The 26,821-nt window shown below is 37.6% G+C and overlaps 4 protein-coding genes across 7 annotated transcripts; 3 read left to right on the top strand and 1 right to left on the bottom strand.

The window, feature by feature from the left end:
- Positions 1-192: 192 nt before the first annotated feature.
- On the top strand, positions 193-2,986 carry LOC105670258 (tumor protein p63-regulated gene 1-like protein). Of its 2 annotated transcripts, XM_012363657.2 has the most exons (6): positions 193-519; positions 685-892; positions 967-1,143; positions 1,408-1,515; positions 1,791-1,924; positions 2,177-2,986. In XM_012363657.2, the coding sequence occupies exons 1-6, from the start codon at positions 444-446 to the stop codon at positions 2,365-2,367; spliced, it is 894 nt and encodes a 297-aa protein (XP_012219080.1). In that variant the 5' UTR covers positions 193-443; the 3' UTR covers positions 2,368-2,986. The 2 variants fall into 2 exon arrangements, with proteins under 2 accessions (XP_012219080.1, XP_012219082.1); XM_012363659.2 differs by lacking the exon at positions 1,408-1,515.
- A 152-nt stretch (positions 2,987-3,138) lies between these two features.
- Positions 3,139-5,944, top strand: LOC105670298 (C1GALT1-specific chaperone 1-like). Its single transcript, XM_012363745.2, has 5 exons — positions 3,139-3,542; positions 3,626-4,697; positions 4,779-5,080; positions 5,224-5,462; positions 5,888-5,944. Exons 2-4 carry the CDS (start codon positions 3,854-3,856, stop codon positions 5,458-5,460), a joined length of 1,383 nt encoding a protein of 460 aa, XP_012219168.1. The 5' UTR covers positions 3,139-3,542; positions 3,626-3,853; the 3' UTR covers positions 5,461-5,462; positions 5,888-5,944.
- A 4-nt stretch (positions 5,945-5,948) lies between these two features.
- Hml (Hemolectin) lies at positions 5,949-22,041 on the top strand. The gene is made up of 30 exons (XM_012363743.2): positions 5,949-6,106; positions 6,230-6,310; positions 6,446-6,540; positions 6,750-6,893; positions 7,031-7,158; positions 7,262-7,421; positions 7,493-7,620; positions 7,697-7,792; positions 7,976-8,328; positions 8,468-9,056; positions 9,224-9,511; positions 9,603-10,030; positions 10,166-10,427; positions 10,517-10,747; positions 10,960-11,185; positions 11,274-11,479; positions 11,540-11,905; positions 12,174-12,512; positions 12,685-17,146; positions 17,350-18,545; positions 18,814-19,176; positions 19,290-19,403; positions 19,497-19,715; positions 19,943-20,226; positions 20,313-20,591; positions 20,668-20,928; positions 21,018-21,170; positions 21,327-21,444; positions 21,526-21,678; positions 21,754-22,041. Exons 1-30 carry the CDS (start codon positions 6,098-6,100, stop codon positions 21,951-21,953), a joined length of 11,931 nt encoding a protein of 3,976 aa, XP_012219166.2. The 5' UTR covers positions 5,949-6,097; the 3' UTR covers positions 21,954-22,041.
- A 301-nt stretch (positions 22,042-22,342) lies between these two features.
- LOC105670257 (F-box only protein 21-like) lies at positions 22,343-26,631 on the bottom strand. 3 transcript variants are annotated; one of them, XM_012363653.2, is made up of 10 exons: positions 26,289-26,631; positions 25,744-26,010; positions 25,194-25,641; positions 24,954-25,090; positions 24,742-24,883; positions 24,285-24,470; positions 23,911-23,997; positions 23,527-23,671; positions 23,175-23,291; positions 22,343-22,973 (listed from the first exon to the last, which is right to left on the bottom strand). In XM_012363653.2, exons 1-10 carry the CDS (start codon positions 26,450-26,452, stop codon positions 22,807-22,809), a joined length of 1,860 nt encoding a protein of 619 aa, XP_012219076.1. In that variant the 5' UTR covers positions 26,453-26,631; the 3' UTR covers positions 22,343-22,806. The 3 variants fall into 3 exon arrangements, with proteins under 3 accessions (XP_012219076.1, XP_012219078.1, XP_012219079.1); XM_012363655.2 differs by having other exon boundaries at positions 25,428-25,641; positions 26,289-26,630; XM_012363656.2 differs by having other exon boundaries at positions 25,461-25,641; positions 26,289-26,629.
- Positions 26,632-26,821: the final 190 nt, after the last annotated feature.

Genomic DNA, 26,821 nt, shown 5'->3' on the forward strand with positions numbered 1-26,821 from the left:
GTTATATATTTATATATTTTTTTATATATTACAATTACTAATTTTATTTTGTTTTAAGATTGCTGCCACAAAAAAGATAAAAGGAACAAATTTTTAATATATTTCTTCAACTCTGAGCATAAAGAAATATGCAGGAAATGTAAAAAGTGTTATAGTAATTGTGTAATTGTGTAACATTTGGGAAGTTTTATAAATAAATAAAAATCATGCGCCATTGTTGGTGCAGTAATATGGCGTCTCGCATGATCGATCGAAGACGTCAGTTTTAAACAATTCGATTGAGCGTATTTGCAATGCGTTTAATTGGATTTTCAAAAGTCGTACGCCTTAATTTCCAGTGCTTATACCATCGCGCATCATCGATACTCTTGTTGTGATTCGTCGACGTTGTTTTTGATATACATATGTAACAAAGATCTTTCGGTGACAGGTAACCTTAAAAAATGGAGGAGACGTGTTTGGATGACGGACTTGCAGTTAATTTCGAAACAGCTACTTTGGAAATTGCTAATACAGACCGTAAGTTTTTATCGTCCATTTCTGTTGGGATTATAATTTTTTAGAAAGTAAATTGATTAATTATTCTGCTTTGTAAAGTTTTAGGTAATTTATAATTTACAACAGAATTTAACAAAATCTATTTAGCGTTAGGAACTTAAGCATTATCTTTTTCTTTAATTTCAGCTATCAGACCAGCGACAGAAAGCACTGATGGCACGCCAAAGCGGACTTCGACTTCAAAGAATGTGTGTAATGTTCCATTCACGCATATAGATGTTCAAACATTTTTTACTGACAGGAATGAAGTTGTGGAAAGAGCGATAAATGATTGCGTCGAACGCCTGATAAAGGAAAACAATGACGAACTTGTAGGAAGTTGGCTTCTGACAGAGTATGCGCTGATTATCTATGTTCTTTGTTAATTTGCGCAATTTTGTCCTCACTAGAGATTTTATTTATTTCTAGAATAAGTCTGTGGGATACAGAGAAGGAAAGACTTGTATTATTATCGACAAATGCCCTTTACTCTGTAAAGTACGATTTTATTTCTCTAAAAATACTGGATTTTAATCGAGTGCCTGTATCACTACTGGACACAGTAGTCGCAGGAGAATTAATTTACCCATCTTCATCTCTTGCACCGTGAGTATTAATAATGTTATGAATAATATGTGTACGGAGATATTTATATATATCAAAATATTAATTTGGGACAAAACATAAATTTGTGTGATCAAACATTACAATTGCATAATTTTTTCATATGGTTCTTCTTTTAAAACATTGATTGTAAATAATTTATTTTATTGAAGATTTGTAACAGGGCTTTCAAAGATATATGTGTTATGTATAAAGAATCGCAGCTTCTAAGTTACTGTCAATTGTGTTTCATATCGATTCTTCTAGACGATTAAGTGGATTGGCAGAAGGCGTATCATCCATAATTCATTGTGCAGTACGTCAAGAATGGTCATCTGTTGCAGGTTGCTCTGGTTTTGCTCAATTCGAGCCTAGGTATATCGCTTTGTTGTCTGCTAGCACTAATTCGCTATGCTTATTCATTTGCTTTGGACATATTTGTTTTTATCATTTCTTTATTGTATTGTACATTGTATCTGTTAATATTTATTTTATAATATGCTTTTTGTCCGTTTATGCTATAAGAAATTTTTATATATTTAATAATCTATCTATTTTATAATGAAAAAGGGCACATTTTTGTATGAAATTGGATTATTTCACGTCTTCATATTAAAGTGTTTGCAGGAACAGGATTTTAAATTTTTCAGGAAGCGGCGTATGCCGGGAATAAGACTTATGTGGAACAGAGGACAGCCTTTGCCTCTTGCAAAGAAATGGAATCCGTTTGCAAAAGATATACCATGGCTCACATATGCCAGTCATCCATTATTCTGGTATAAAGGTAGATGTTAAAATTAGATAAAATGAGGAAATGTCATAATCGGTGTCATTATAAGAAAAATTTGTAATGTATCTTTTACTAAAATTTTAATTATCAAACTATGCATTGGGGATTGAGATTGCAAATTGGAAATTGGAATTCAAAATGGACTAAGTTTGAGATTATTTAATTGCTCAAATTTTAATTTTTAATTTACAATCTCAATTTCCAAGTTGAACAAGAATTGACAATAATGAGGTGATATCTTTTTAGCTGGAACTGAAATTGTCAAAACGAGATTTGACATCGACGCCTTTCAAACTACGCTCAAAAGCTTACTACCCCGTGAATGCAGCGTTGTTAATTTGCCGATTATTGTAGAGAATTATTGCGGTCTCGGTGCCTTAGTGCACAATAGGAACGGCTTAGGTTTTTTTAAAATACGTGGTAAAGTCAGTTTCTAATTTTTCCAATCTCTTTCGCAAATACTGTTTCCTCTGAGCTTAATATTTTTTCTCACCTCTGTGATTTTGTCCTGCTGTATTATAGCAGTCTTATACTTGTACAGTCTTTACTAAAGAATAGCAATCGATATTTTGCATTAATAATTCTCTATGGTGAACTATATATTGAGATATCTACATAGTATTTTTAGAACTGCTAAAATTATTTCTAAAAAACAAAAAAAAAAATAAAATCTATTCGACAACGATAATTTTTATTAATAATTGATATATATTTTAATATTATACATAAATTATATATTTATATATCATTATTTAAATCTATTAAGTATACATTTTACACATTTACATTTATAATAATTATATATTTGCATTATGTATATTGAATCTTTTAATATTTTTAGAAGAATTTGATAGTTTATTTTAAATTTATAAGATTTTATATTTTACAAGAATCAGACTTGAACTTGACTTATTGTATGGCAAGTCTTATGAACAAAGATGATATTTGTTATCTTTTATCATAAGCTTGTGTAATGTACTTATATGTATACAATATATGTATATATTTCTGAGAGTTAAAAATATATGAGAAATCTTCAATCTTTACAATCTCAAATGTGTAAAAATCAAGTTAATATTTTAATTTTATCATTATATTTTATATTAGAGTATGTAGTGAAAAATTCTGTGACCTTCAAAATCTAAAGCAGCTGCTTAGTGTGCAAACAATACATCCGATCCGCTTTGTGTACTTCCAATACAATTTGCATACATATGCGTTCATCAGCTGATCTGTGTTTATATCGGGCACTATTTATAGGTTAGACTAACTGCTTGTCTGTTTATGCCACCTGTTGATTCCGTTGCGAAATATGAATATTATGGCGACACCATACTTTACGCCACCATATTTTATGTTAGCCAATTCCAGTTTAATTTTTATTTTTCAATCATTTTACACTAGATCGATTAATAAAATGTACTGATCGCAATTCTCTGGTTGTATCGAGTTTTATATCATAAACTATCGTGTAACCACAGATATAATTTTGAAACGGTCGAAAAAATTTCGATTGAAATATGTTATGTCAATGTAGTGAGTGATATTTATAATTTTGTAATGGTTTTATCCTACTTTTTCCTCGACATATGTAGGCAGATGTATGCTGCAGGTAATAATGCTATTAATTTATTTCAAATAATGTAATATGATATATTCAATGTATAAATTTTGTTGTATGTATGGTACTTGCAGTTTTCAAAATAAATCAATTTTGCAAACAGTATAAAGAAAAAAAGTAAGGCTCAAAAACATTCAGAATGAAATAATATCACAAGATCTTAATGAGATAAGTGAGTTTAATAAAGGTCAAGTGCGAGTGCACGAATGAAGTAAATTTTACTGGATAGTTGACCACTTGGCATCAGTGTTGACAGAGCTGGATAATAATGCATTTACAGATTTCATTGCTGTATTAACAAAATGCGTTTTCGATTTTTGAAACAGAGGTCTGTATTTTTACTTGGTTCAGCTATTGGTTTTGTTTTTCCATTATTGCTTTTTTTGTTGAGAAGCATATTTGTGACTGATCTGACATATGATCAAGATTTATCGTTGTGGCAACCTGAATATTACCTGAATAAGAAACCTTACCACGAAGAAATTATTTTACAACATTGGAAAAAAGTGAAGAAAACATCTGACTTTTCGAATATTGTTACATATCAAACTTGGTTGGCAACACAAAAATGGAAATTGCACAAAATTGATCTGGACAAATATTTATATGGTCCACAAGAAAGAGACGCCACAAAGAAAATTGAAAACACAGAATGGAGATGGTTGAGAAAACAAGTATCTATCACGTGTGTGGTTTTTGTAGAGAAACTCAAGTTAGGAAAATCGATTCAGGCCACATGGGCCAAACGCTGCAACAATATATATTTCTTTGGGCATCATTTAAAAGATACCGAACTGCCTATTATAAATGCAGACACAAAGATTGTGTCTTCCTGGCAATTATTATGCGAAGCTATGAATTACATTTGGAATAACAAAACGTTAGGCGAGCTAGAGTGGATTATTTTTGTAAAAGATCATACTATGGTCATACCAGAGAATCTGCGCTATATGGTTGCTCCATTAGATCACAGGGATGATTATTACTTGGGTCATCCGGTAGTTCTATGGGGCCAGACTTACAATGTTGCTCAATCTGGATATGTTCTTAGTAAAGGAGCATTGGCAAAAATAGTACAAATGTTCAATACTTCACAAAAGTGTATTTCGGGTGGAAAATATTGGAAGAAGGAAGATTACTATCTCGGTAAATAAACTGGCATTATACACATTTGATAATAATAGAATATATATTTTTGTGATACTGATTTTTTGTTTCTTTTTGCAGGAAAACATCTGTTGTCTTTAGGCATACATCCATCTGATACCAGAGATCAGTACCTAAGAGGTACTTTCCACGGTTATTCCTTGCCAAATCTTCTGTGGGGTGTCGTCAGACCAGACAGCTACTTTACGCGTGCTGTGTATCCAACGAAAGGAGAATGCTGCTCGCCGATATCTGTGACTTTCAGCGCCAGCGAGCCCGACAAAATGCACACGTTGAATTATTTATTGTATCACCTGCATGTATTCAGTGGCAGAGGCAGATTTGGTAACATACCTGCGAAAGTTTCAATACCCGACGAGGATGTAAGTTTTAAATTAAAATTGTTAATATTGTACTATTTTTTTTAAATTTTGTTGTATGTTAATGATTTAATGTAATTAAATTTAATTTATTTGCTAAATATAAAGAAGTATCGTAATAATAATCGAATGTTTATATATTTCAGGTATGGAAGATTGCGCTGCAGGAAGAATTCAACATCACGTTTTCCAGTGACATATCGAGCGAAACTTATTACGAAATATGGCATTCGAAATATTCCGAGCCAGGCCAATTAAAAATGGCCAGTAATTATAGAATGATGCCGGATGCATTTAATTGTTTACTGGCGAGATATCAGACGGGAAACAAATCTAATTTTAGTTGCCAAACTAAAAGTGTTACTAACAGTACAAGAACTTGAACGTAAATTATAATAATTTTAATTAATTTAATTAATTTAATTTAATTTATTAAGAGGAGAAGGGAGCACAAAAAGTCAATAAATAGCGAATATTTGCAAATCTTGTGATATATCATTTAAACATTAAAGTTGCATTAAATTAAGAAAGATAACAATAATGATTTGTCTTAGATATGTAAATGTTTCGTGTTGCGTAATTTATATTCGTTTATTAATGGCTGATAGCTACTTCCTCTTGTTATGGGCTTTATCTAATTAGAGGCTCATTAACGTAAAGAGCAAAAACGATAAGTTAATCTTGTTCTTTAAATTACGTCGCAACGTTTATCATAGCGCGCCCAACATTTATCATAAATGCTTAATCATTGATATGAAAGTAATTAGTACTCGTTATTTTATGGCAATAATTATGCGTTTTTTTTTTTAGCTTGAATTTATTTTATGTTTCTATTTTGAATAAACTTAAAGCTTGCACAAAGCATGTGGATTTGATGATTTATGGATGCAAGAAAGATATATCTATGGACATCCATATAGAACTGAAGATAATCAAAATTTTAATAAATGGAAGCTTAATGTTTTACAAGGAAAATTTAATTAAATTATATCAGTGTTTCATAGAAAATTTGTCGACGCTATGCGTAAGGTAACCACATATTTTTTTTTATATAAAGACATTTTTTATATTATATATTTATAGAGATACGCACAATGCAATTTATTTCACGGTGTATATGCGAAATACATGCACGTGTTGCTTGTGTTTTAGATCTGCAACCGGTTGACCCATATTTTTTTTCTCGTTTATCTGAACTTTATCACTTTATCACTTATCCGTTTCCTTCAAGAGGTATATATATAAAAAGGTTGTACTTTGATTTGCGCTTTTTAAAAGTGTTGCTTGATCCGTGCATTTCGTTGCAAACATAAATGTAAAATCTTTTCTGACGCGGAAATGCATCGCACTAATATGGTGCCGTTGCAGATATTTGGGCGTTTATTTGTACTGATCATCGTTGCAAGCAATATAATACAAGGACATGGATACCCGGAGGATATGGTCGCACAGGAGACGACCATGTTAATATTTTATTTTTCTGTTATCAAAAAAATTTTATTTATATTATAAAATACTCTATATTTTATCTGGAAGCAAGTTATGCAATTTGTAACACTACGTTTTAGTGTATTATTTTTTCATAAAAGTTTATGTATTTTAAACTGCTTGTTACTACTTTTAATTCTACTATTTATAAATAGTAGAATGTACCAGTTGTTTTATCTCTTAGGGAGAACATGCCAAACGATGCGCCAATGATGGGTGATTTTTATAATGTTAAAAGCAGAAAAGGTGGAAGACGTGTGTTCGCAGGAGGCTGTGTTCGTATGCCAGATGCACCTATAAACGGCAAAATTAAATGCTCGTCAAATAGGTATTTACAAACGCCAAAATAGTTTAATTTAAAAATTATTTAAGCAAAAGTGTATCGTTGAAGAGAAGTAAAAATTTATTAATTATTCAATAATTTTTCAGCAATATTAAATTTTCTGAAAATATTTCTGTTGACAGCGGCTGCACAGCAACTTGCGCGCCGGACTACAAGTTTCCGAACGGTGCGTTTTATCTAAAAATCACCTGCATTGATAAGGAATGGCACATTGAAGGCACCGAATGGAACTCGCTACCACATTGCGAACGTACGTAATAAGCGCAAATTTAATCTGCAACAAAATTGCAAAGTCAGGAAACTTAAAGAAACAGAATATATCCGATTTAAATCACGTATTAAATGTTTCACAGCGATCTGCTTGCCTGAGTGTCTAAATAAAGGAATATGCATCGCGCCTCATCATTGCGATTGTCCCGAGCACTTTACTGGCCCGCAGTGCCAATTCGAAGATAGACCATGTTTAAATTATCCCCCACCTGTGCTTAATTCTCATAAAAAATGCAACTCAAAGTAAGTTATGTGTAAATCTTTGCATATATATTTACAATTTTTTTATACTTCTATTATTTAATTTTTTTAAGGACGTGCACCATCTCCTGCCTGAAACATTTTACTTTCCCGGATGGTTCGTCTGTTACCAACTTGATTTGCAAGAACGGAAGCTGGGAACCAACCAGGAGCGATTGGGTATCAATTCCGGATTGCGAACGTATGTTTACACGTTAAACCTCTCTATATGCGTGTAAAATACTCGTAATATATTTAATATGATTATGTCTCAATAGCCGTGTGCGATCCACCTTGTCAAAACGGTGGCAATTGTCTACCGACGAATCTGTGCCAGTGCCCGCAGGATTATCGAGGACCTCAATGTCAGTACTGTAAGTAAAAACATTTATCTTACAATTTAATTTTATCTTATAGCGAGGCAAATAGCGATGAAAATAAAGTTTATTAAATAAATGTCTTATCTTAATGAAAATGAATAAATCTTTATAAATTTTTCTCATAAATATATATATTTCCTAAATTATATGTTTAATCAACATATATTTAATATGCAGCTGCCAACGCTTGCGATGCCGAGAAGCTGCGTTTCAATGGCGGATATCACTGCACCGGCGTCGGCGAGACGTACTCCTGCACGCTGAACTGTCCGACGGGGGTGGAATTCGAGTTTCCACCTGCCGCGGCTTACATTTGCACCTACGATAAGGGCACTTTCGAACCGCAGCCGATACCGCAGTGCAAGGTCGACAACAACATCAAAATCATCTCGCTCGGCACTTCCTACAACACCTATGTACGAGAATCGAATCACTCCTGGTCGTTGCAAGATATCTACGGCATGGGACACTCACAGAAGATTAATGGTGGAAACTGGCAGCATGTTATTCACGGAAGCAACGTGTCCTCGGTAAATAATATATCGTACTCGCGGAATCATAAATCTAGTTTATCATAAGTACACGATTAGCATAAAAAAAGTTACATAGGACAAAAATAAAATTGCTTGCAAATTAAAATACAAAAATGGTATACGAAAAACATTGTAGAATCAGTATAACACGCATGACGGCCACATAACAATCATCGAGATGAGTCGACCGAGGCCGAAGACGTGCTTCACCTGGGGCGGCGCGCACTACAAGACCTTCGACGATAGAGTCTACAGCTTTAACAGCGACTGCCCGCATACGCTTCTTCAGGAGGCGCGAGACGGCATCTGTACGATCGTGGTATCGAACAATCCAGGCTGCGGAACAGGCTCGGATCTTCGTTGCTCCAAAATCATCAAGCTGTTTGTGCACAACAAAGAATATACGCTTAGCAATGACGAGACGGGTATGCCGACGTTTTCTAACAACAAACGATCGTTGCCGATACCGGCGTACCTGCCCGGATTGCGCATAGACAAATCCGCGCATTTCATCCTCGTCTCCCTCGACTCGCTGGGCGTGAAACTGAAGTGGGACGGCGCTCTGCTACTGCAGATCGAGGCTTCCGAGAGTATGTGGAACAAAACGGCTGGTCTGTGCGGCACGATGAACGACGATCAGAACGATGAATTCTTAATGAAGAGCGGAAGTTATGCGAAAAGTATATCGGCGTTGGCGAACTCTTGGCGCGTTGAGGATCTTGGAGGTAAAATATTGTTTTACATGATTTAAATTTGCATTGCTGTAGATACATGCGACAAATATGAAGATTATAAAAGTCTAAAAAATGTATTTGTGTCGCTTTATGCGCGTTAAGCTATCTTGAACAGAATCCGTATTATTAATATGATTGAAACTTGTTTTATTTTGCAGAAACATGCGACAATTATCCGAATATGCAACACGCGTGCGAATCGAAAGATGAATACATTCGAGACGCTTATGAATTCTGCATCAAGCTGCTCTCCAATCAAAAATTCAAGACTTGCGCCAGTACAATCAATCTGTCCGAACTGACCGAGGCATGCTTGTGGGATTATTGCGTTTGCAAATACGAGGACAGGAGGAAATGCGCTTGCGATACTATGGACGTTTACATTCGCCAATGCAGTCACAAAGGAATCGCGCTATTAACCGGATGGAGGAGCAACGATACTTGTCGTGAGTTAATTTTAAACTACTCTGTAGTTAACATTCGTATTTCGCAATTGTCTCTCTCGATTCCTAACAGAATAAATAAATAATTTTGTAGCGATTCTCTGCGACGGCGGCCGAGTGTACATGTCATGCGGCCCAAAGGTGGAAGCGTCTTGTTTCTCCGGTGTTGAGACGAGCGACAGTTCCGAGTGCGAGGAAGGCTGCTTCTGTCCGACGGGTACCTTGGAGCATCAGGGCAAATGCGTTTCTCCGGAAGAGTGTCCGTGCCGATTGAGGGGTAAACTGTTTCAACCGGGTACGAGCGTGCCGAGGGGTTGCAACACTTGTACTTGCACCTCCGGCAAATGGGTTTGCACGCAAATACGATGCGGCGCCAGATGCGCCGTCGTAGGCGATCCGCATTACACTACGTTCGACGGCAAGCACTACGACTTCATGGGAAAGTGCAAATACTATTTGATGAAGGGAGAGAATTATACAATCGAGAGCGAGAACGTTCCGTGTTCCGGAGCAATATCAGAGGTCAGAGAAATTTTCTTTCTTCCTTTTCACTGAATGGAAGTTCAGCATGTTTAGATCATTAATTAGATTTATCGGTATTTGTTTTCTTATATAATTATTTTACGTATTTCTAATTAAAATTGTGATCTGTTTTAGAGCATGGGCTACGCTGCTGTTGGCTCTCCGTCGTGCACCAAAGCCGTTACGATCAATTTCAGAGATAATTCTATAAAATTGAAGCAAAATCACCAAATTACGGTGAATGGCGACGAGGTAATGAAGTTTCCCATGTTGCTGAACGATGCTCGAATACGAATTGCGAGCAGTATATTTATAGTGATTCACTTGCCAAATGCTTTGGAAGTATGGTGGGACGGTGTGTCGCGCGTTTACATTAACGCTCCGGCTGAATTCCACGGTAAGCTCTTTGTCTCTTATTTGACTTAGTTTTGTCAACAATAGATTATAATTCCGAAGAGGATTTTTAATTGAATCATTACTATTCAGATCAAACGAAAGGACTCTGCGGAACATTTACTGAAAGTCAAAAGGACGACTTCGTGACACCCGACGGCGACATCGAGCCCGTGGCGATTGCCTTTGCTAATAAATGGAAAATGAACGAATATTGCGTCGATGAGCCTGAGAGCGAATCGAAACATCCTTGCGAATTAAATCCTCAACGGCGAGCAACCGCAGAGGAATATTGTTCTAAGATGCACAGTAATATTTTCTCAGGTATTCGTCAGAATTTTATTGTCTTGCATACTTATGTAAAAATTTAAATACGTATAAGCTCTGTACGAAATTAAAGAAAAAACAATAAATAGGATTTGAGTTACTGTACTTTAAAGAATTGAATAAAATATAAACTTTAAGTTTTGAAGAACATTAAAATATTTAATATCTTTATAATTTTATTATTTTTATATGTGATTCTTTTTTTCTAGATTGCCATTGGTACGTCGATCCAGCGGAATTTCACCGAGACTGCGTGTATGACATGTGCGCGTGCGAGACTGACATAAAATCGTGCCTCTGTCCGATATTAGCAGCGTACGCGAAAGATTGCGCGGCATTGGGCGTGAAGCTTTCGTGGCGTGCCGAGATTGACGAGTGCAAAATTCACTGCAGCGGTGGGCAGACTTATCAAATTTGCGGGAACAGCTGTACGAGGTGCGCTGCAATCTATTCATCTATTTCTTTATCGACTTTTTATTGTTTTATTATATTATACAATCGTTAAATAACATTATCGATGCAGATCGTGCGCGGACATATCCTTTTATCGGGATTGCAAGCAAGAGTGCGTGGAAGGCTGCAATTGTCCGGAAGGTCAAACGTTAGATGTGAATGGCGAGTGCATTCCGATCGCTCAGTGTCCCTGCGTGCACGCGGGTCGCGAATACAAGCCTAATCATCGAGAAGTCCGTCCGGGCACCAAAGGACAAGAGTTTTGCTCTTGCATAGGTCAGTATTTAAAGCACAGCGTTCTGTAATGCAATATTCTGTTCTCCATTAATTTTATAGCTGGTGTATGGGAGTGCCGATTAGCGACGCCGGACGAGATTAAAGAATATCCATCGGTGAAAGATCTTCTCTCCGTTTGCCAAGCCAGTAAGCATTTGGAAGTGACGGATTGCCAGCCAGTGGAGCAGAGAACTTGCAGTAATATGCATGTAGCGAGCGAACTGATACCATCGGTGTGTACGTCCGGCTGCGTCTGCAAATCCGGATACGTCTTAGACGCGCCGAACGGTGCGTGCGTCAAGAAGGAAGATTGCCCCTGCCATCACGGCGGAAAGAGCTACAAGGAAGGCTCGGTTATACAAGCCGAGTGTAATACTTGCACATGCGAAAGCACCAAGTGGAAGTGCACGGACAGAACTTGCGCAGGTGATTTTTTTCATACGTTATCGATATTTATTGATAAAAAATCTTAATAGTTTATATGCTATATAATCTTTTTGAATTCTACAAAATATATTTATTAATACAATTAATTATATATGCGAGAAGAGAAGTAAATAAAATTATTTAACAACTTTTGTCAGTTGTTTTATTCGAAAATAAAGTTGTATGTATTATATATTGTTTTAAGCGATAGGAAACCCAAAAATGCTTTATCGTCTGTTATATTCGTAACTGATTATCTTTTCTTTAGGAGTCTGTTCTGTGTGGGGCGATTCGCATTATAAAACATTTGACGGGAAGATGTACAATTTCCAAGGCATATGTGACTATGTCTTGGTGAAGAGCTCGTTAAGCAAGGAGGAGTGTTTTGACATCTCTATTCAGAATGTACCTTGCGGTACAAACGGAGTCGCATGCTCCAAGTCGATCAAGCTTACGGTCGGAAGCGGTGAACAGCAAGAAGAACTTATTTTGACGAAAGGAAAGGAACTACCTAAAGGATCTTTTAAGAGAATGACGATAAGGATCGCTGGTGTTTTTGTGTTTGTCGACGTGCCAGATTTAGGATTGGTATTACAATGGGACAAAGGTAAGAAATATATACAGAGTGTCTTAAAAATTAAGTAGATTAGATTTTGCTTCTGAAAATAAACGTTTAGATTTTTGCACAAATTTGTACAATTTATAATGTAAATAAATTAATAAATTTTTATTTATATTCTATATTATTTGTTTGATTGCGTGACTTTTGATTTTGTCAGGTACCAGAGTCTATGTGAGATTAAATCCAGAATGGAAAAGTCGCACGATGGGTTTATGCGGCGATTACAACGACAATGCCGAGGACGATTTCAAGACGCCGTCCGGCGGGATATCCGAAGCTTCGGTCAATTTGTTCGGCGACTCGTGGAAGAAGAACGCATTCTGTCCCGAGCCGAAAGACATGCCGGACGACGCCTGCGAGCAGCATCTGGAACGTAAGCTGTGGTCGCTGCGACGCTGCAACGTGCTGAAGTCACCATTGTTCTCGCCGTGTCACTCAGAAGTCGCGGTCGAGCTGTATCTGCAGAACTGCATCTTCGATACGTGCAGCTGCGACACCGGCGGCGACTGCGAATGCCTGTGCACGGCAGTGGCGGCGTACGCGCAAGAATGCAACGCGCGAGGCATCCCCGTGAAGTGGCGAACGCAAGAACTCTGCCCGTTGCAGTGCGATGAAGGATGCAGCACGTATTCGCCTTGCGTCTCGACTTGTCCGCGCGAGACGTGCGACAATCTGATGACTGTGAAAGACGGCTCGCACCTGTGCACGGAGGATACCTGCGTGGAAGGCTGCCAGTTCGAGTCCTGCCCCGAAGATCAAGTGTATCGAAACGCTAATTATACAGAATGTATACCCAAATCGACATGCGCGAAGCCAATCTGCGCCGAGATCGACGGAGTGACGTACTACGAGGGCGATCGGGTCAGCGGTGACGATTGCCAGAGCTGCTTCTGCAGCCGTGGCAGAGTGATCTGCAAGGGAGAGCCTTGCACTACTACTACTACTACTATTACTACTACTGTAGCTGCTACCGTCACAGTGCCCTTGGCAGAGCCTCAGAAATGCGTGGACGGTTGGTCTGCGTGGATCAACAAGGATCCAGCGGTGAAAGGAAAGAAGTTCTTGGACGTGGAACCGCTGCCCAGCTGGATGGATCTCGCCAACGTGAATAGACTCGCGGTTTGCGACAGAGAGCACATGATTGACATAAAGTGCAGATCTGTCAAGGGACATCTGAGTCCGAAGGAGACCGGTCTGGATGTGGAATGTAGCCTGGAGCGCGGCTTGTATTGTCAATCGCATGCGAATCTTCCTTGCGTGGACTTCGAGATCAGCGTGTTGTGCCGCTGCCACGACACATCGGTCATCGTCGAGAATGTGACAACGGAAGTCAGCACAGGAGGCGGGCAAGAGAAATGCGACGAGACGCGGCCGAATTCGCCGCATCCGACCAACTGCCAGCTGTTTTACCACTGCGTTTCCACGCCGACGGGATACGAGCTGGTGGAGAAGTCGTGCGGTCCCGGCACTCTGTACAATTCGGAGACTCAAGTGTGCGATTGGCCAGCGGAGGTTCTGCGGACACGGCCGGAGTGCTCGGTTGCGCCTGGACGAACCACACAAGCCGGCGACAAGACCGATTGGAGCAGCAACACCGGCACCAAATACGAGAGCACGCTGACGACGTCGGTGAAGAAGACGGTGTCGACCACGCACGTGTGCAAGGACGGCGAGACGTGGAGCGAGTGCGCGATTCAGTGCACCAGAGCGTGCCAGTACTATCGGCACATCCTGACGACGCAGGGTCTTTGCGGCGAAGCTGCCGATTGCGTCGCAGGATGCGTATCGATCGACCAGCCGACGTGTCCGTTGCATAAATTCTGGAGGGACGGCGTCACCTGCGTGGAGGCGAATCACTGTTCCTGCACGTCTCACGACGGAATCTCGGTCGCGCCGGGCGCCATCAAGAAAGAGTCCGATTGCGAGACCTGCCAGTGTGTGAATAATTATTACACGTGCGACACGACTTCCTGCGGCGAAACCTCAAGCGGTACGAAATCAACCGCGCAACCACCACTTACGACTCAGAGCTCTTGGAGAACGACGTCCATCGAAGAGCACACGATTCTTCTAAACAGCACGGTCACTCCACCCGCGGGGTGCGACGAAGCGAATTACGTTCCGTTGATGCAGAATCTGCGAAAGGAAGTGACTGTTCGCGCCAGCGACAGCAAGAATTCCATATTACAGCTTGAGGATCTGCTGATGTACACGGAGGGAAGCTTGCTTACATTTGGAAAATTCTGGGAACCGGAGACAACGGACGCAAATCAATGGCTCGACGTTATATTCGGCAGACCTGAACCGATTTACGGTGTGATACTGCAAGGCGGCGTCACCGAAGATAAATTCGTGACCAGTTACAAGGTGCTTTTCTCCGAGGACAGTCAGACCTTCTCGTACGTGCTCGATCACGGAAAGGAGCCGCGTGTGTTCAGAGGCCCCGTCGATAAAATCCATTCTGTGAAGCAAAAATTCTATCAACCGATTGAGGCGAGGATAATTCGCATCAATCCGCTGACGTGGCACAACGGTATCGCGATCAAGCTGGAGATACTGGGTTGTCAGGATCGCGTAACATCAACAACGGTAAAGCCCGTGAGACCGGTGTGCGAGGACTCGATGGGACTGGACAACGGACTGATAGCTATTGAACAAGTTTCGGTGTCGAGCTCCCCGCAGTTCCTTCACAATCTTCCGTTATCCTCGGAAGGCGCGTGGCGCGCCGCCTTGGACAATCCGCATCAGTACGTTCAATTCGACTTTCTGGAGGCTCGAAATTTGACCGGGGTTGCAACGAAGGGCGGCGACGGCGCTTGGACAACCGCTTACAAAATATTCTACAGCAACGACGGACGCCATTGGAATCCGATCGTCGACGAAGACGGCAACGAGAAAGAGTTCCTTGGTAATTTCGATACGGAAAGCCGGCAGACGAATTTCTTCGAGAGACCGCTGCACGCGAGATTTCTGAGAGTACAGCCCGTTAAATGGCACATTCATGTGGCATTGAAGATCGAAATTCTCGGCTGCTACTTGGCGTATCCTGTGTTGGAGACTACTGCAATCAAATCAACAACGACAACGTACGAGCAACGTGAATGCAACGTGTGCGACGGAATCGAGGAAACATCGAGCGACGAAAATTGCAGATGCAAGGATCCTCATTGGTGGAACGGAGAATCGTGCGTACCGAAGTCCGAGTGCCCCTGCGTAGTCGGACACGTTTCTTACGCGGTGGGCAGTGCCTACGAAACGGAGGATTGCCAGGAGTGCGTGTGCGCTTTAGGCGGAACAGCCACGTGCTCGCCGAAGAAATGCGAGCCCTGTCGAGAACCCAGTTTGCGATCGGTCGTCAGCGAGCTTTGCACTTGCCTGTGCAAACCCTGCCCGGCTTCCACTAGGCTCTGTCCCACGAGTGACGTTTGTGTCAACGAGACTGCGTGGTGCGATGGCGTTCAGGATTGTCCAGATGATGAGAAGAATTGTCCGGAAATAGTCTTCACGACGTCCATTGCGACGGAAACGAGTATTCAAGAAGTCACGACTCCCGGCACTACTCAAGTCACTCCGTTACGTTGTGAAGAACCTATCTGTCCGCCTGGTTACAGAATTGTCTTCAAGCAGTCGTCCCGGCTGCGCGACAAAGCGCGTCGCGATGTGAAGACGAATGTAAAGTCCAAGGGTCGCAACGGTCGCAAGGGTTTCTTCGAGACGAAAGGAAGCAGGAAGCACCCGATCTACAATCGCCCCGTGAAAGACCAAGCTTATCAGCAATCAACGGAGGACGTCGAGTGTCTCGAGTTCATCTGCGTACCCGACAAGTTTCCGCCCTTGCCTCCCGGTAAGGACAAGCCGAAGAAGTGTCCAGAAGCATCGTGTCCGCCGCAGTACGAGGTGGTGTACGAGAAGATAAGCATGTACAAGATGCACAAGTGTCCCAAGTACATATGCCGCCCGTTAACTCCGCAGGAAGCCGTCTGCAACGTGAAGGGGAGAACATTTAATACGTTCGACAACATGGAGTACAAGTACGACGTCTGCAATCATATACTAGCGCGAGATATGTACGGTAACGAGTGGTACGTCACGCTGGAGAAGCAGTGCGTCGAGTCGCTTGGACAGCGGCAGCGCTGCACGCGGATCTTAGTTGTGACGCTGAACGAGCGCGTTATCGTCCTCTATCCGGATCTGCACGTGGACATCGACGAGCACACTTTTACGGCCAAGCAGATCGCGCGTTTCGGAAATCGGATTCCCGATTTCGGACTCTCGCTTACGGGCGACAGGATCGTCTTTGTCTCGCATCGCTACGGCTTCTGGGTGATCTGGGACTCGAGTACCAACGTGAAGATCGGCGTCGTCGCGAAACTGGCGGGTCGCGTGGACGGCCTGTGCGGATACTTCGACGGTAACGTGACGAACGATCGCCAGACGCCCGAAGGAACGCAGGCGAGGAGCACCATTCAATTTGGAAACAGCTGGGCGATGGAAGACACGCCGGAATGCGACCAGCATGTCTGTCCGCGCGACGTTCAGGAACAAGCCTGGACGATTTGTAAATCCGTGAAGAGTTCAACGTTACTGGACGCGTGCTCTGCGGTCATCGATTTCGACAGGTTTTTAAAACTTTATTGAATTTGAACTTATTTGCATTTTAATAACTAAAAAAATGTTGAAATATAACAATTATTAATTGAAATAAGATTTAATAACAAAATTAGAATCTTAAAATAAGAAGCTTATTTAAGGGGGATTTCTAGTTTCGAAGACTTTCGAAAATAAATAAATAAATAAAACATAACAAATAAAACTATTACAGATTTGTGTCTCGCTGTGTGGAGACCTCATGTTCTTGCCTGCACGCCTCTAACAACTCCTACGAAGACTGCCGGTGTCGCTTACTGACGAGCTTCGTCGGCGAATGCGAGGCCGCCGGCGTTTCTGACGAAGATCTGTTACGAGATTGGAGAACCATTTACGACTGTCCCGCGCATTGCCCGCCGCCGTTCGTCCATCGGGATTGCTTCCGCAGCAAATGCGAAATCACCTGCGACAATCTGCACGAGGTGGAACCGTGTCCGCCGATGCGGGGCGTTTGTTTCCCCGGTTGCTTTTGCCCGGACGGTTTGGTGCGTCGAAACAACGAGTGCGTGCCGCCAGCTCATTGCCGAGACTGCATATGCGATGGTCTCGGCGATGGTAAGTTCATCGGCTTCGACCGTAGAGATTTCAGATTTGCCGGCAACTGCACTTATTTACTGTCGAGGAACGTCGTAGCGAGTACGAAGAATCAGAACGAGGCTCGCACGTATCAAATTTTGATCACCAACAAGAATTGCGTTACCGGAATTTGCACGGAGGCAATCACGCTCCTCTATGAAAAGCACGTGGTGCAGATAAGACGTGCGGAACACCTGAAGGATCTGCGCGTATCGATCGATGATTCGCAAGTGGAAGGATTTCCGCGCAATCATACATGGATCGTTCTGGACCAAACACCGGCTGGAGATGTGACTCTGCTGATATCGTCTGTCCAACTGGAACTCATCGCTTTTCAACATAATTTTGCATTCACTTTGAAACTACCTTCGCACATTTTCAGCGACGTTACCGAAGGTCTGTGCGGTAATTGCAACGCCGAAACGGGAGGTGGTTTTGAGAAACGCGACGGTAAGATTACTAACGACGTCGAGGAGTTCGGCAAATCTTGGCTGATCGAGGATCTATCTACACAATTGGGTCTAAGCGATCAGACGTGCTCCAACAGTCAACAGCCTCAATGCACGTCTCCGCCAGCAAATCAAGATATCTGTAAGAAGATCCTGGATTTGCCGGAGTTTACACAATGTCATAACATCGTAGATCCAAAACCATATTTAGATTGCTGTCACGACGCGTTATGCACCGGCGGAAATTACTGCGACAGCTTGGAGATGTATGCGAGGAAGTGCTCGGAAACTGGTCTGTGTCCAGCTTGGAGAACCAAGGAGATCTGTCCGTACGAATGTTCTACAGGTGACGCATTGCTTGATCTTTTAATTATTAAAGTAGTACAAAAATTATACTTATCAAATAAAATTGCTTTTGAAAAGCTCTTATATTATTTAATTTTTATTAATTAAAATTATTATTAGCTTTAATACACTTTTACTATTAAAAAAATATTTGTAATTTTTTTTAAAAGGACTCGAATCAGAGTAAACTTTACTTAAAATAAATTTAATACTAAGAATTTTAAAAAATATTTTCTTAATTTGTGCAACAAATTAATTTTTTTACTTAGGTTTTGTCTATCAACCATGCGGCTCGAGTTGCAAAGAAACATGTGACACTTTGAACAAATTGGACATGTCGGACGATGCGAAGTGTACGTCTATTCCCGTCGAAGGATGCTTCTGCCCGGAAAATCATGTATTCCACAATGATTCCTGCATACCGAAGAAAAACTGTTTCGTCTGCGATAAGGACGGTCACGTGGAGGGAGATATCTGGCATCCTGACAAATGCACCGAATGCAGCTGCAACGTTGGGATCGTGAGTTGTCAAAAAACGGAATGTCCTGTATTAGATACAATCTGCGAGGAAAACATGACACCTGTGCTCATCAATGGAACCGAAGAAAGATGCTGCGCCAAGTATTTGTGCGGTAAATCAATAGCATTAAAAAAATTACGTTTACAATATTACAACCGTTTATAACATACACTTTTGTTTATTAAAATTGAAACATTTGCTCATGATTTAATAATTTTCTTGCAGTTCCGAAACCGACAGCACCCACTGTGTGCGTTGAGTCGCAAGAACCAGAGTGTGGCTTTGGTCAGATAATGAAAGCAGTTACCGATGTTGATGGGTGTCACAAATTTATATGCCGTACGTATAATGCAATTCTTATAAATCATTTTCAACAAATTTGTTTTGTTTTCTTCTATAAGTTGTGTAACATTATTATTGTAATAATTTCAGAATGTCTACCTGCAAGTGAATGCCCCATTTTTGACGAGCTTACGAACGAAGTTCAGCAATTGCCTGGTTTCATACAAGTGATGAATACATCCGGTTGTTGTCCGCGACCCGCTAAAATATGCGATCCGAAAACTTGTCCTTCCGCACCGGATTGTCCAGATTACTATAATGTCACTACAACTATGCCTAGAGATAGCTGTTGTCCAACTTATGAATGTGGTACAGTATTTATTATTCATATAAATTATCAAATAATGTTGCAATATTAAACTTTTAATATAATTAAAGGAATGTGAGATACTTTTTTTTACTTTTAATGCGAATTTATTAAATTAATTTTCTTAACATTTTTAATATATAACGTGTATTTACCGCAAAATATGAAAAAATATCAATTGTATGAAACAAATGTTAAATCATATTTTATTTTTTTACATTTACACCAGTGCCCCGGAAGGATATTTGTTTATATACAAGTAACGAAGATCGAAATAATCAACGTGTAACAGCAAAACAAATTGGGGAGGAATGGAAGGACGGTAAATGCAAAACGTGTGTGTGTGAGAACTCCCATGATGGTGCTAAATCAAATTGTTTAATTACGGAGTGTCCAAGTGTGAACACGCATCCTGATGTAAACGATTATACATTGGAAGAAATACTATTGGATGATAAATGCTGTCCGATCTTTGAGCGTACTGCCTGCAAATGGAAGGACAAAATATATAATGTAAGGAGACGTATATGTTTTGTGTAATTATAACTCTTTTCATTATTGAAAAAATAGTTTTTAATTTCGCAACGTTGTTTTGACAGATTGGCGAAAGTTGGAAACCTAATATCGAAAATGCTTGTCTCGCGATGCAATGCAACAAAGATTCGAGTGGTGTACAAATGCTAACTAAAGTACAAGAATGTAACACTGTGTGTGACGAAGGTTACAAATATGAAGCGTCTATTGACACTAGTAGTAGTTGTTGCGGCACTTGTGTTCAAGTTGCGTGTATTGTAAATGGCATGCTCAAGAATGTTGGGGAACAATGGCACTCGGACGACCATTGCGTGGCGTACTTTTGTGAATCTGCGAATGCAAATGTAAAATTATTAGTGCACTTCGACGTATTGATTAATCAATAAAATTGTAAATGTTTTAACTAATATTTATTTTTAGATATACGTTCAAGCAAGCACCGAAACTTGTTCAGAGATTGATCCGCAAGTGGAATCCGAATTTGAGATAGAAACGCGCGAAATTCCAGGGAAATGCTGTCCAGAAATTGTCAAAACCGCTTGCCGTAGCGATGGAAAGTTGTATAAACCTGGAGAAAAGTGGAGATCTCCCACAAATAGCTGTATCATCGAGACATGCGTAGCTGATCCGAATATAACGAAACATACAGAAGTTGAAGTGTGTACGAAGCAGTGTGCTCAAGTAAGAATTTTATTTTATTGTATGTATAAATTTTATTCTCTGTATATTAAATGATTGATGTATTAATATTGTGTTGGTCAATTTTTAAGGGATGGTCGTACCAGGAAGCAGAAGATGGTAAATGTTGCGGGGAATGCAAACAAGCGTTTTGCGTATTTGAAGATACTTTGTATTCTCCTGATATGACATGGACGTCCGACGATAGTTGTACTACTTATTCGTGCATAGAACAAAATAAACAGGCAAGTTTTTTTAGCAAAAGTATATATATTTTTATGCTCAAGTGAAATCAATATTGTGCAAAAAAAAATTACGTATATAGTTATTTACAATAGATATATATTGTACAAATATTCATTTTGTAACTTCTTTGCATTACACAATTTTAATTATTTTAGCTATCACTTGTTATAAGTCCAACTGCTTGTCCAGATATAACAGATTGCCCCAGTGAATCGATTTATTATGATCAGTGCTGTAAACGATGTAATTTGAACATTGAAGAACAGATTAAGAGTAAGTGTAAAAATAAAAAAAAATTTATTTATACTTTTATTATATTTTAGTTTTATATTTATATTCTTTGTCTTTTTTTAGAAAATTGCAAAACTATTATGATAGATACAAATAGTACTTTAGGTATGCTGGTTGTAAATGATCCAGTACATGGAAAATGCAAAAACTTTAATGCTATTGAAGGTATTAAGCAATGCAGTGGAACGTGTCAGTCTTCAACATCCTTTGACAGCGGTAACAATGCATAAATTTAAATCTGTTTATTCGAATTTATTTAACTTAGCTAAAATGTTTTTTTTTTTTATATAGATAATTGGAAGCAAGTAAGTGATTGTCGATGTTGTCAAGTAGAAAATTACATTGCAATCACTGTCAGCTTAATGTGCGAAGATGGCAGAAGAATAAAAAAACCACTAACAACACCAAGTTCCTGTTCTTGCCAAAATTGTGCATCTTCGGATATTAAATACGAAAACAAAAAAACGAAAACCAAGAAAGTTAGTCCATAAATATATAAAGTATGTTCTTTAACCAATTATTTTGTATTCACATCTTTGAATAAAAGTATTGTATTTTAGAATGCATATAATAATTTAAGTATTTGTGAAATATTTATTTTTGTTTGTCTTTTATCGTGATTATGAAATAATTTTCTACATAATCTTCCAATATAACAGATTATGTATAAGTAATCATCTTATTTTAAATATTTCAATCATTTATCGATATATCTAAAATAGGTTTATTAGCCGAGACACACATTATATTTTTATTGATTAATACTTAATATTTAAAAATTATCCTTTACTTTACATTTAATGTTCTATAATGACAAATCGCATAAAAATACCTGTAATTTGAACATGTGTGACATTTTACATAATTAAAAGTGGACCAGTTCAATGCATAAAATGTACAATTTATTAAAGATACAAGTTTCTTTGTCATAAAAAGATTTTGAGTGCGTGTATGTATGTGTGTATAATTTTCCTAACATTTTATATATATGTATATACACATTTTAAACAAATATTCCAATAGATATCACTCATTCTGTATTACAAAAATACAAATTGTGTCTTTGATTTATATATATATATATAATAAGAATCATATGTAATTTCCTAATCTATTATCTATTATATATATATAATATAATAATATGTAATTATATATATATATATATATATATATATATATATATATATATATATATATAATTATATATATATATATAATTATATGTATATAATAATTATATGTATGCATGTATGCGTTCGTATATATGTATATATAAAAATCATATGTAATGAACAAATATGAATCATAAAATAAATGAAATCCTTTTAGCCATTCCTAACGTCAATGAGTTATATCAGGGGATCCTGTAGTTAGTTTCAGTTTATCATGTGGATAATGTTTTTCTAGCATTTTGTTTGGTACATAATAAGAGTGTTCAAATTTACAAAAATATCGACCAATATCTTTGTAATTAATCCATGATGCTTCATTACACATTGTTAAATACACTAAAATCAAAGAAATATAATGCTTCGCAAAATATAAGACATAAAAATATAATTTCCCAGATAGCACAGCATATCCAAAAGACGTCCAAAGGATATCCCGAAGACGTTTTTGGGACGACAGGACTCTGGATATCCTTTGGATGTATCTTGGACATGTGTGCTGTCTGGGTTATAAAGATATATCTAATAATCTGTTCATACTTTCGGAGACGTAATACTTTGTACCATCGTGACAGAGGATTTTGTAATGTGGTTTTAAAGAAGCTTCATTCAAAAACAAGCGAGGGATAATCTCTCGGATATTACTGTATGTTTTACCTTAAAAAAGACATATTATTTACTTTTGAGGCCTCTTTTCGATGTTATCGCGACAGTTATCGATCAGTTGTTATAGAGATGATTGCGTATGACAGTTTGTATTTTGACAGCTTTATTTTAACAACTGTCTGATAAGTTTAAAGTGATACAAGTGTTTAAACAGATACAATTAAATGAATACAAAAGAATAGAAAAAAAGGCGCGCATGTATGTCCTAGTATAGTAAATTACTTACGTCTCTCGTCCCATCCAATTATCACAGCTATAAGCTTCAGTAAATATTCGCTCATAAAAAAATTATTATTAAATCTTACGATCATTCCAACTGCAAATTTTATATTTGTTGTCCTTTGCTTTGGTATTATTTGATCGCAAAATGGCTGCAAAATAATATTAATACTTAATATCAGAAATTATCATACATTTTTCTTCATGATTACATGGAAAATTTGCTTTTAAAATATCATAATTTATTGAGTAAAAAGACTGGCTTTATCTGTTTTACATGCATTTATTTCACTAAAATATATTAAATAATAAATTCTGTTATTTCACCATTTTTAATTTTTGTTATTACATAAATTGAACATTTCATATAGAACTTGTGGTAATTACATACCATAACTGGATTTACATGATTCCTAAATTTATTCAATAACTTTTCGGCGTAACTTGCCTCTATAGGGTCAGAAATCTTACAATTATCCTGCAGAAATATAGAAGCGCGAAATTTATTTGAAAATATCTTTTGCTTAAAGGTACACTTATATAGAAACATGTTTATGCAATAGAAATGTTTGGATTTTTTAAAAATTAAATGAACATTAAACAAATATTCATTCTGACATTAATTTCTTGCTACATAGTGTAAGAAAACAAATGTTACGAAAAATAAGAAAATTTTATGAATTAAAAAAATTGTTTATCTACATTTATTTCCTTTTACATATAACTCTTTGTGTGTATATGTTATACACACATTTATTTACATACCTGAATCTTCTCCAATATAACTATGAGACTGGCTAAATCCATCCGCCGCCGTATATATATGTTACCTAGTTCATGAATTGCACGTGTATCTGGTTTTATTAGACACTGTAATTCCAAATGCGACTGTTGTGAAATTTGATTGTTTTTAATTGCTGAATCCAAATTAGCATTCATATATGACATCACCTTGAAGTAAAGATTATGACATAAGCAAAGCTAAGATTGCAAATTTATTTTGCTATTTTTTTTCTGTTATTAATATTATCATATATTATATATATGATATTTATATTATCATATATATGATTATTATATTATCATATATTATATATAATATTATCATATAATGAAACATGCTCCATACTAGCATAATACATACTAGCTAGCATCTCCAACAGATTTTCTGTTATCTATTAAGTTCATTAACTACTGCTATAAAATATAAATAACTGCTAACCTCTACAGGACTTTCCTTCGTATACTCATCAATACCATATTCTGCACTATTAATTATAGGACAGTCATTTCTACTCGACATTTGTCCATTACGCATGAAGTCAATACAAAAACATTCTTTTTCTTTGGGTTTTGTGGTATGACTGTAAGAAAAAAGTATACATATAAATATAAGAATGAAAATTTAGGCTAGCATTAAAATTATACTTATACTATTTCGGTCTCCAGCATAAGAAGTAGTCATTAGTACGTTTACGAAATATTATATCGCAGCGTATACCAAGTCTTCTCGCCACACTATGATATATTGTTGCCAGAATTATCGCATTACCAACTTTATCTTTTAAAACCTGTCACGAATTACAATAAAATATATTAATATTGAGACGTAACAAGCAAAGAACTGTGCTGACACCATTAAGTATTCATAATGTATTAAAACTTATAACTTACGCAATCTATACAAAAGTATTCTATAAATATCGAACAGAAATAATCGGAAGACAAACTTTCATGTAAATGTAATTCATTATGTAAAACTTTACAAAGACTCTCTATAATCTGTTTTCCTTCTATGCTATTCCAATGATTGTCATCAATATTATTGTATTTCCAAACGGAAAACTGCTCGATTGATATTTTGAATATTGGATGCGCAAAATATTTATTTTTAAGGCACTCCAATACCTGCTGTGCAATCTTATCTAGTGACGTACTCACATACGAGTAAGACACATATTTTTCGGGTTGATACCATTGTGCGAAACTGAAGAGTGCCTTTTCTAAAATCTGTTGTTTCTCAGGATAATTTATAAATTCGTGCACCTTTTTCCTTAAACGATAACGCTGCAGGTATGAAAGAAGCTTCTCTGCGTAATATCTTTGTGTCAAATCAGATTCCCTAAAACATTTTATATACAATATTTAAAATCTAATATTTCCTGAATTAAATATGCAATAAATGCGTTATAATCTGCTGTATTAACAATTTGTTAAATCTTACATTGGAGATTCTGTAAGCAACCTTCTCAGTTCATTTACAAAGAAATAATAATTCATAAAATATGCGCCTTTATCTGGATCAATCAGTGAATCAAAATCCCTAAAGTCAACATCAAATAAATCATCTTTGTAATAGTGTTTCTCAGACATCAGCGACAAATAATGCCATAATTCTTTCTTAGATTTTACACCTGCTTTTACTTGTTCAAAAAAACCTTTATTTTCTAGGCACAGTTGTTCGTTGTATTCTTCTCTTAGATGAGGCCATCTAAAATTAAAAAAAAAATACATGTCATTTTTCAAAGTTATATAATTTTACATATTTTACAGTTTCTTTATATAATTTTCCAAAATTATACAAGCCAGATGAAGTTATTGAAACCGAAATAAAAATTTTAAAACAAACGTTACTATACATTACAAATTTTGACTAAAATAAAAAATTTATTCAAGGCAAATGAAATAAGATATTTATTTATCATCAAACTTGCATCCCGAATAAGATAAATTAAGCTTGTTTGCACAAAAACCAATGTGAACAAATACCTCTGATAAAATTTCTTCCGCCAAAGCGTATTGAGTTCGATTAATGAGTTGTAGAAATTGAAATTGAATGAGAGAGCTAAGCTCATAATATCCTTAAAGCTGATGCTCTCATCGCACAAGATGATAATAATCACATCAATGGGTAAGTCCGTTATTATAGCCATTGCATAGACAGTTCAGCGAAGTACGAAAGAGTCTGAAATTCACAATAACGGCAAGTATGTCCGTTATTAATCGTTGCACAACTAATTTTGTATTATTTACAAATGTGCAAAACATATCACTCAAGGTGCCTTTTTACGTTTACGTCCAATTTCAGCGGTAAACATATGTGACCGAAAATGACCAACTGCTACAGTAGTTTTGGTCACATGATTTCTCACCAAGCCAATGAACTTTATACATAGGCTGCGTTTCCTTTGGATGCTTATGCGCTGTGAGCGCTTACGCTTATAAGCGCTAATTTCAATCGTTCTTTTTGATTTGTGAGTGCTAAAGCGACGCTTACAATAACCGTGCTTTTTGATTTTACT

The sequence above is a fragment of the Linepithema humile genome, chromosome 5 (genome assembly GCF_040581485.1).
Source record: "Linepithema humile isolate Giens D197 chromosome 5, Lhum_UNIL_v1.0, whole genome shotgun sequence".
In the NCBI taxonomy this organism is placed as follows: Eukaryota; Metazoa; Arthropoda; class Insecta; order Hymenoptera; family Formicidae; genus Linepithema; species Linepithema humile.